The 10372-nt window shown below is 36.4% G+C and overlaps 1 protein-coding gene across 4 annotated transcripts in view; it reads right to left on the reverse strand.

Moving 5' to 3' along the window:
- Positions 1 to 8752: 8752 nt before the first annotated feature.
- Positions 8753 to 10372, reverse strand: part of LOC107102269 (monocarboxylate transporter 2-like) — a 36650-nt gene continuing 35030 nt past the window's right edge. For 3 of the 4 annotated variants that reach the window (XM_015401502.1, XM_015401501.1, XM_015401503.1), the window contains exons 4-5: positions 9439 to 10239; positions 9071 to 9351 (exon numbers count right to left, since the gene is read on the reverse strand). In XM_015401502.1, the coding sequence (XP_015256988.1) occupies positions 9071 to 9351; positions 9439 to 10239 (1082 nt within the window). Of the gene's footprint in view, positions 9352 to 9438; positions 10240 to 10372 lie in introns of all 4 variants that reach the window. The other variant, XM_015401504.1, reaches the window with a different exon arrangement.

Raw genomic sequence — 10372 nt, forward strand, 5'->3', positions numbered from 1 at the left:
GAGCAGAAAGAAGTCGGCTAGAAAGAAAAGAAAATGGAGAGGGAAGAAGACAGGAGACTGAATGACCAGATGGCACTAATAAACACTTTTGATTGATTAATTTCATTAATCTTAGGAAATAAGAGAGACACATTCCGGGTTTTACACTTGATTTTTCTTGTTTAATTATTAATAAATATTCAAAAATGGATGAAAGCATCACTGTTTCCTATTTTAAGTTTGATTATATGTATTTATTTTTACCTATGAGCTGGAAATGTCTCCAGATTGGATTTGAGAAACCTGGTCAACTTATTGTAACGTCTGCGTTCGCCGTGTTGAGGTGCCCTTGAACATTAGCATATTCCATGACAGAGTGGAGCGTTTTTGCTGGTAAAGATTCTCAGTCATCCAGGTCACAGTAAAGGTTTAAAAAAAACAATCCACTGGACTTGGTTTCTAAGGTGTGAAGACATTTCGCTTCCCATCCAGGAAACTTTCTCAATTCAAATGTCTGGATTCGCAGTGAGTTCGCGGCTTTATATAGCCTTGCCTATGCGAAACGTCTTCAAACCTTGGAAACCAAGTCCAGTGGATTGTTTTTTAAACTTTTACGCAGTGGAGTCTTTTGCGTGCTGAATGAATTGCTGTTTCTCACCAATCAAAAGCTCCTGAAAGTGGCCTTTTTTCCGCTGGCTTTGTGTGAACATAACTTTAGACCTTTCTTCATTCATTCTTCATTATTTAAACCAGAAACAGAATCTCAGAGACAGCATTTGGTAGATTATTATTCTATATATACACTTTATTTGTTCAGAATGATAGGTGACATTTTTCTTTTTAGAATAATAAAAGACAGAATTGTCTGTTTTACCCGTGTGGTTCTTTCAATTAGAAATGCTAATTCCAGAGGTAGTGGAGGAACTGACACATATCGTTAAAGTGACGCCATACGGTAGAGTTAGCCTTACAACAAAGCATACAACACACCTGCATCTGCAAGGACATAACTGGACTAAATACAGCGTACATACAACACCACTGCCATAAATGTGCTAAAACACAGAATATAGGTGCAGCCATGACTACAATAATCGCTGGAATACAGCTGTTGTTCATGTGGAGAACCAGTGATAAATACGAAGGTTAGCACTAGCATGAAATGAGCTTTTGATTTTAAGCTTAATAAACGGCTCAGAATCTGAAAGACTGCAGAGATTTGTAAACAGACAGAAGAAGCTGGAGCAGATATTTGAACCCCATCAGGAAAACACTGGCTGTTGGTGTTCGGTTCACATGGCGCAATAAGGCACAGTTAGCTTTACGGCTAAAGATGTCACAATACGTTAGCCTACAGGCAGCAAACCATCGTTTATTCGTGAGCCGTTTTCTCTCCTCTGGTTGATTTAGCAGAAAAGGATTTGATCAATTTACACAAAAACACATGAATAAGAAGCAGAAATAAACAGCTTTTATTTTTACTGGAGATTTGCTCTGTTTTTACGAGGTATTACGGCCAGGATAGAGATTTTTTATTTCTTTTTTATTTCGAGAATTAAGTCGTAACATAACGCGAAAAAAAGTCTCATACTGTTACGACTTTATTGTTGTAATTTTATGACTTTATTCTCGTAGTTTTATGACTTTATTTTCATAATGTTGTGACTTTATTACATTTGATCACTGCTGCATTTTAAGGAAACAAAATGTTTATTTACTGTATGGAAAGCTGTACTAAACAAAATTTTGTTTTTATACACTCTATAAAAAATGACAAAGTTGTCTAAATTATTCTCATAATATTACGACTTTATTCTCCAAATAAAAACTAAAAAACCTCTAGCCTGGCCCTAAAAGTCCGTCATACTGTTTTCGCTTTTTCTCACTATTAAGTTTTTGGGATTATTAAATACATTTTGATATCAGACAAAGATAACCAGATAATACAAAATACAACTTTCAGTTTATAACCTATTAATTTAACTCTGTGTGATTAAATAAAAACAGGTGAAGCATCAACATATGAACCTCTGATTCCCTCTATAAGGGTCGGTTATTTTTATTATAATGCAGTGAAAAACAGGGAGTGGAAAAAAATTTGGCTGTATGGGAAAGATCTAAAGCCAGAACCACCGAGTGAAAAGATCTAAAGGCAAAGGAGGAGCTTAATCAAAGTTTGGACTTTAAACCGATTAAGATGCCTTAAACAGGCTGCTCGCTCTTTAATCTCTTTACTGAGGCTCAATTCTTATAATTCTTTAGCAGAAACACCTGGAAACAGTCCGCTTCATAAAAAAAACAAAAAAAAACCATTAAAAATATGTTTTTGTTCATTATCAAAAAAATATTTATTTAAAATGTGTATTTCGTATTATTAATATGTGTCATCCTTGTCTGATATTAAATCAAGATTACTGGAAAGCTTGATTATTTCTGCCTCTTTACATTCTGAATGAATTCAACTCAAATCAGTTGCACAGTTCAATAAAAAACAAAACAAAATACAGTTTTAATAAACCTTTATATGACACTAGATAGCATTTACTTGGTTTTAGGTTTAAGTTTTAATTTATGTTTACAAAAATAATTCAAGCAAAAAGTAAAATTCAATATCCATCTAATATGTTTTCCTTCCAAATATATAGAAATAAATAATATATCTTTCAAATTGATAAGGCTATTGGTGCTCTTCACTTATATATATAGAATGAAACATCCTATACAGAAAAAAAGTCATTCAGCATAAAACCAAACTTTTGTAATGAAATACAGCATCAGTTCGGTTTCTGTGTTTCGTAATGAGCATAAATTATAATTAAGTCATTTTTTACATTATGACATTAAAAATAGCTCCAATTATCCTTTTTTGCTCATATTTAACCCCTAAATGCCAGATTTTCTTCTTCTTCTTCTTTTGTTCTTTTTTATGGAGTTAATTTTATTCTTATATTTTTGCAATTCTTTCGATTTATATTTGGAAAATATATATATATATTTTTTAATTTTCAAAATTTATGTTTCAAATGTATTTTTTAAATATTTCATTTTTTTCAAGTAACATTATTTCCAAGTTTCTCCTTTTTAGACTTAGTTTCACAAATTGAAATCTTTTCCAATTATATTTTTCAATGTAAATACACTATTCCTTTTTTTTTTATCACGTTTTTCAAATGTTAATTTCTGAGTTGCATTGTTTAAAAAAATCAATTTGCAAAACGTGCTCTTTTCTAACAACAATAGTGGGACAAAATTCATTCTATACTTTTTTTAAAAGACAAATATTCTATATTTAAAACTGGGCCCTGGAATTTAGACATGGAAATACATTTTGGACAAAACAAAAATGGATTTAAAATCAGGCTAGTGTGATTTAACACCAGCAGGGGGCAGTGTTTCTTTTGCTGAGCAGTTAGCACAGGAAGGTAGTACTTTTCAATTAGTTAACAAGTTACTGAATAACTTAATTTAATTCAGTGATTCATCCAAGAGGAAAAAAAATTATAGATTCTATAGATTCACACACTGACACATAAGTGCGTATTTCTGTTAACTTAAAATCTAAAGCCAACAGGTAATAAAAACAAAAATTTACTTTCTCATCATATTAAAATATTAAATGAGGGTTTAAAAAACATCAGAACTGCTATGTTGAGGCCGTTTAACAGCCTAAAAAATAATCGGACGATTCTTAAGGAGGCCCAGAAAACCTTTATACGCATCTTTTAAGTCATTTTAATTTTTACATTTTAATTTTCTGAGTTTTCCTTCTTCTGCAGCTTAAAGTTAGTATAGTATGCTTGCAGTGAAATATAGATCAAAGTTAAGAAATTTGGGGTTTCCATAACATGTTAAAATCAAAATCAACATAAAAAAACACACTTGAAATGTATCAGTTTCTATGCAATGGATGCATTTATGACCTTCACTGTTTCAACTAAACAAATTATTTAAATCTCTAATCAATATTTCTAGTTTTATATCATTTACAAATTAAAACCAAGTCATTATCTTATAAAAAAGGCAATAAAGTGTCTGAAACATTAAATTTGATCAATAGCATCACTTTGTCTTATAAAGCAGCAGCTGATTAATCTGAGCCTAATCTGAGCAGGTCGGCTCAGATTAATCGGGACGTTTTCGCGACTTTTGGTTGATGACAGAATGTGGATCGAAGTTTAAAACACAGACGTAGATAAATTTTCATTGCTTTCGGTCCACCTGTTCCTGCTGAAAGCAAACGGAAAACAGAAACAACCCCCCCTTTGTTCATGCTTGCTTTAACCCTCGGGGTTCAGTTTCTAATTACGATGTGTTTGGTTTGTTATGCGACATCTTTGGTGGTTGTTGCATAAGTAGCTGGAAAAACCATCGGAAAATCATAAAAATGTTTTTTTTTATATATAGTAGGGATGTGAATTGGCAGAAATTTGGCGATACAACAAATATCATGATACACGATACAAATAATTGCGATATAATCTGATACGTTAATAAAAACGACATGCTGTGATTTTTAAAATAATGTAGCTATGCTACCTAGCAGCTGGACGTTAAAAAGTTATATAAAGATAGGAAAATGAAATGGGGGTTTTCCTATTTATTTTTTTAATTTAAGATCCAATCAGCGGAAATCTAAACCAATACCATTATCTATCTACAGAAATATCGCAGTATTGGTATTTTAAATGATAAAAATATCGTCAAATGAAAAAATCGCAACATTTGACACGTTTTTTTTTTGTTTGTTTTTTTACACATCTGGTAAGGATGTTAATTAGCAAGAAATCGGTGATACGAAATTGATGATATAAAAAAAATTTGTCCCGATATATCCTGATACATTAGCAAAGTGAATTTTGCGAATTTTGTTACATTATAGTTGCTTTAGCGAGCAGTTGGAGGTTCAAGTTATGTACAGATACGACAATTACATTGATATTTTGACCATAGATTATTTTTTTACATTAAGATCCATTTGGCCGTATTTTGAACCAATACCAATATCGGCAGATAAAATATCGGGATATTGGTATTTTAAAACGATACAAATATTGCCTCATTAAATATTGTAACATTTGACAGACCACTAAAGCTAAGATGTTTCTTGTTTTAATGTCTAATGAAAGATTGTAAATATTATTTAGTTGTATTTTCTTAAATGTATATAATTAACTTTATGTTTTATTAAAATTAGTAAAACATAAATAGGGGGTAGTTAACGTGTATGGCCTCAACTGACAGTGATTTTTTTTTTCTCTCGATAAGTTAGGCTGCCCCCAGTCAGTGGAGCGCCCGCGGCAGTGAGCCTTATCGGCACCATCAGAAAATCAAAGTGAAACATGACGCATATCTGAGCTGACTTTATACAGTTCACATGGATGGATGAGTTCAAGCTAGCGGAAGAATCCTTCACATATTTAACATCCAGGTCTGGATGCTGTTAGTCGGTAACTTCATGGAAAACAACACGACAAAAAACACGTAGCAAAGCTTTCGCTTTCCAGCACAGATACGTCAGGAGACAAATGGAAGAGAATATATGTCATGTGAAATATTTACTTAATCACAGCAGAAAAAAAAGTGTTTCACATTCAACACAGAGTTGATCTTTTCTTTTTTTTTTTTTTACATAGTTCTATTAAATTAACTGTACAACTACATACCCTGCAATCATGACACTGCATTTCGATTTAAGGCAATGCATCCCACACTGGACTGCCACTAGGAACACACTTCCCTGTATAATTGCATTAATATGTGAGAGAGTGTATTGCTCATGGGCCCTGTCGGAGGACGGCCCCATTTATGCAGATGGGTTTTGGTCATTAATACCTTATTAAGGCCCACAGAGGAAATTACATTCAACCGTAATTAAATTCAGTGAATTGAAGCAATTTTTAAACAATGTCAGGGGCAGAAGCGCAGCGATTTGACATTCAGTGCAGCATACTTGATATGAGTGCAGATCTATTGTACTCAAGACATTTTAGTGCAGCATTTACTTTTATGACTTGATCAAAAGTTTGCACAGGTTTTTACAGCACAGCTTAACTGTGCTCCGGTGGGTTAGTATAGCATATGGATACCGGCGTCGCCAGCTGTGACCACATCTGCTCTGTATTTATAGAAGCCGAGCGTAATAAAAGTAGCTTTCTAACTCTTTCAATAAAACTTCACCTTAATAATTGAGAAGCTAGTTTTTTATTACATCAGGTCTCCATTAAATGGATTATTTCTCATTTCTATTGTTTGATAATAAATAAAAAATATCCACCTTCAACAAAATTCTGAAATATCCAAGTCAGACCACTAGGTGGCGATACTGTCGACAATTATTACATCAGAACACAAACAAGGAAAGTGGTAATTTTTATCTCCCATAACACCTTTGTTCGCATTTCTCTTTTCTTAATGGTTTTTTGGCTCATTTAAAGTTGATGCTGTAGAGAAGGAAAAAATGGCTGCTTTAGTGTCTAAAAGAAAAAAACTGTTAGTATTCTGAAAATGTTGTTCTTAAGTCTTTGTTTTGTCACTTTTTAATCGCAAAAATAATCCTTTACTCAAATAATCTACACTTAGCATTTTATTTTTAACCCCGATGCCTAAAAAAGCTTAAGGAGACCTTTATCCCTCTTTCCCAGTAGCTTAAAAACCATTTAAACCCAGTAATAGTGGACTTTTAGTGGCAGTGGGAACAGCTCACTGACCGGCATCAAACAACTTAGCAGCGACCCACGTTAAAACCTCCACAGCTCTGATTGGCGTGCTGTGGGAAAACCAAAGCCAGGTCGACCCACTAATTTACGTGATACCATTGAACGCAACCTACGAACGTCAACAAATGCGCCAGTCGCTTCTGATCTAACAAGCAGAACAAACTCTGTTTCCATTGGATAAACATGGAGCAGCTCTGATGAGAAAGAGACAGACAGATAATAGAGAGAAACAATAAAGCACCCTGACTACGCCCTGGCTGCCTTTTTATGATGCTCTCCATTGTTTACTTTCCTGATATCTGTCACACTGGTGACATCATCAATGCTAACCTAGCGTAATGGTGTCAACAGACTCTTATAGGGTGGGGGGGTGGTGCAAAGGACTCACAGCTGGCCGTAAGGGATTAGACCAGCTTTTAGCCAGTTGGAAGGGAGCTAAATCCCGATAGTTACCAGGTCAAAACACGCGTTAACCCGATATTTTCAAGGGGAAAATGGTTCAAGACTTACTGCCAGGATGCAATGTGCGGTTTTGAAATGTCGCAGAAGAAAATCGTACAAATGTAGACAAATATAAATAAATATTTGGCGGAGGTTACAGGATGAATGTTGACCGGAAAAACTAGTGCTAACAGTAGCTTCGAGCTACATCTATGCTACAGACGCGTTTTCCCGAGCCCTGACCACTTTTCCTGTGTTCTTCTTTTCAGATTTAGGCTAATTTTTGTTGATCTAACACTGTTTTTAACCTGTTTGTCTGTGGATAACATTGGACCACAGGCTCAGTGCTTTAGCATACATCAGTTATGGCGTACGGATATAAGCAAGACATATGCTAATGCACCACATTACACACTTCAGTGCATTAGCACGGGCCTACAGATTACAGCATCGGGATGTTTAACTCCACGTTTTCGTTGTTTTTATTGTCCAGAGTCTGTTGTTAAAGGACTTTAGCATTTTTGTGTAGAAAAATTATTCCACTTGCATGTTTTTCTTTTCTTTCTGTTTGGCGAAAAACCTGTTTTAAGTATTCTACCGCCACCTAAATCTCTTACTTGCAAGGGCAATTCGTAAATGTGAATCAAATCCAAACTTTTTCGAACACGTACGACTGATCATCATTTCACCTAAAAATGAAATCCAATTAGAGCCACTTTAATATGTTGTGCTAAATCAGATACGTACCCAATTCTAATCTGGACAGTCATGTCGCATTTATCCAACCCTATGCCGTTGCCCTGGCAACCATACAGGCTTCTCTACAGCAGCAGTTGCTGCTCGGCTAAAGGCCATTGCTAATTGTTGTGCGCTAGTTTGTTTTACCATCTGTCATCTTTTTTATGACGTGGTCATGATACTGTTGGCTGCTTTTGCTCAACACTAATAATCAAAGGATACCAGCAGATGCTATTAAGTTTTATTGTCGTTTTGTTTTTTTTTACGAAAATTTGAAAATTGATCCTGTGTGACGTTTACATGCTCCTAATTGATAGAAGTGATGCAAGAAACTCCAGTGAATTAGTTCCTTATTGTGTTTTTTAGACATTCATTGGCCTGAAGGTGTGTGATGTTAGTCTGAGCTCTAATCTAGTTTAGCAAGTTAATTTTGTTCCATTATTGTTGTTACCAAAGGACATGTAAAGTAAAATTACAAGAACAAATTTTAACTAAATCTCAGAAAAACAGCAAGTTTTCGTTTCAAAATCTTTTTTCAAACCTCCATTCCCAGATTGTTATTGTTTTTTATTCTAATTTATAAAACAGGCTTTTTTCAAATGCCCATTTTCAAAACGTGTTCTTTGCTCGTAACAATAATGGAACAAAACTTACTCCATAATAATTAAAGAAAAGAGAAATATTATGAATAAAGAAAACATCCCTGACTCTATTTCAATATAATCAATTATTTTCTAAACAAACAAAATTCATAATCCTGTTTCACTTAATGTTTCACTTATTAGGGTTAAAACTGCTGAAGGGTTTTAAAACAGCACCTATTTCTCCTTATTAGAAAGTAGGTAAAACCTACATGATGGATTAACATACGTAAGTAAAATTCTGAACAATCGGCTGCGAACTGTGTCTTTTTTTTTCTATTAATTTAAATCAAACTGATGTTGTTCAAGTGCAAACTTAGATATGATTGTTTAGGTGAATTAAAGCAGCAGCAGCGCCCCCTGGTGGAGCGTTTTTATGTGTACCGTTCTTGTAATCAGTTGTAGTCACAGCTAATGTACCTTTACAAACAGATGCTATACCTCACATTTGCATTTCGCAGTTATTTTCAAAGTGCCTGGAACAGTGAGACGCTCGGAGCCCAGTTTGATGCGACTTTAGGGTGAAATGTGAGTTGTTGGCAGTGCGGGGACGTTTTAAATATTGGTCTCTCTCTGCATTGCCCCCTCCCCTTTTTCGGTTTCGTCAGCCAGGTCCTGGGAGGCCTGAGCGACGCCGTCGGCCTCCTTCTCGTCCGGAACTCGGTCGGGATCTTCGGTCTCTGCCTGCTTGTACATCGCCGCCTTCTTCTTCTCACGATCTATGAGCCTGTAGTTGATGAAGTTCCCGATGAAAAGCCAAATACTGGCAAGGATGACGACTCCGCCGCAGCAGAAATACATGGACTTATAGTTCCCAGTGATGTCGACCAGTTTCCCTGCAAGAGAGAGCAGAAGGCAGGGAAGTAAATAAGCATCACGCAAAATAGAAGAGAAAATAAAGTGATCTGAGGCAGGAAGTCTACCTGCTAATGGTGGACCAATGAGGACGGGGCAGCACTCTACAATGGTGGTGAGTCCAACAGCACTGGAGAACCTTTGAGCTCCAACGAGATCCATCAACGTCTCGAAGAGTACGGAGCTCACCATTCCAAAAGCGAAGCCAAAGAATATGGCATAGACTACCAACCCAGTGTAGCTTTCCACTAATGGACAAAGGATATGACACACGCCGTTGTAGAGGACGGCGAAGCTGAAGAAGTACTGGATCTTAGGACGGACCCAGCGAGAGTTGGCCAGGAGCCCCATGGAGGGCCTGGCAAACATATCCACAAAAGCCAGGATCGAGAGCAGGAAGGCAGCCGAGTATTCATCCACGCCCATGTCTTTGGCGTAGGCGGCGAGGAAGACTATGGGCGCGAAGAAGCCCAGGAACATGATGACATTGCCTGACAGGTAAATAAGGAAGCCTCGATGTTTAAACAGTGTGAGGTCCAGGTACTTGTTGACGATCTGCCAGAGGCTGCGCTTTTCCGTCGTAGTGGTGACGGCGGCCAACGCCTCTTCCTTCTGGGCTTTGCTCGGCGGAGGTCCGAGCGGCCGCATGAGGGAGCCGGCCACGCAGCAGTTCAGCAGCAGCCCCCCCAGGATCAGGAAGCTGCCTCTCCATCCGAACTGGTTAAAGAGGTACTGGTTGAGAGGCGCCAGGGAGCTGAGGAAGACGGGGCTGCCTGCCATCGCTAACCCGTTAGCAATGGGACGCTTCTTGAAGAAATATTTGCCAATCATCGTCAAAGCTGGCTGCAGGTTGAAGGCCAGTCCAAGTCCTGTGATGACGACAAAACTGTTAGCATTACATAAACGCAAAGAAACAGGTTAGCTCATAATCATGGGGTGAATTTTACAACAAAAAACAAATACATTTTTTTATTTCTATTAATTTGAGAGAAATTAATGAGA

The sequence above is a fragment of the Cyprinodon variegatus genome, unplaced genomic scaffold (genome assembly GCF_000732505.1).
Source record: "Cyprinodon variegatus isolate N-32 unplaced genomic scaffold, C_variegatus-1.0 Scaffold1227, whole genome shotgun sequence".
Classification (NCBI taxonomy): domain Eukaryota; kingdom Metazoa; phylum Chordata; class Actinopteri; order Cyprinodontiformes; family Cyprinodontidae; genus Cyprinodon; species Cyprinodon variegatus.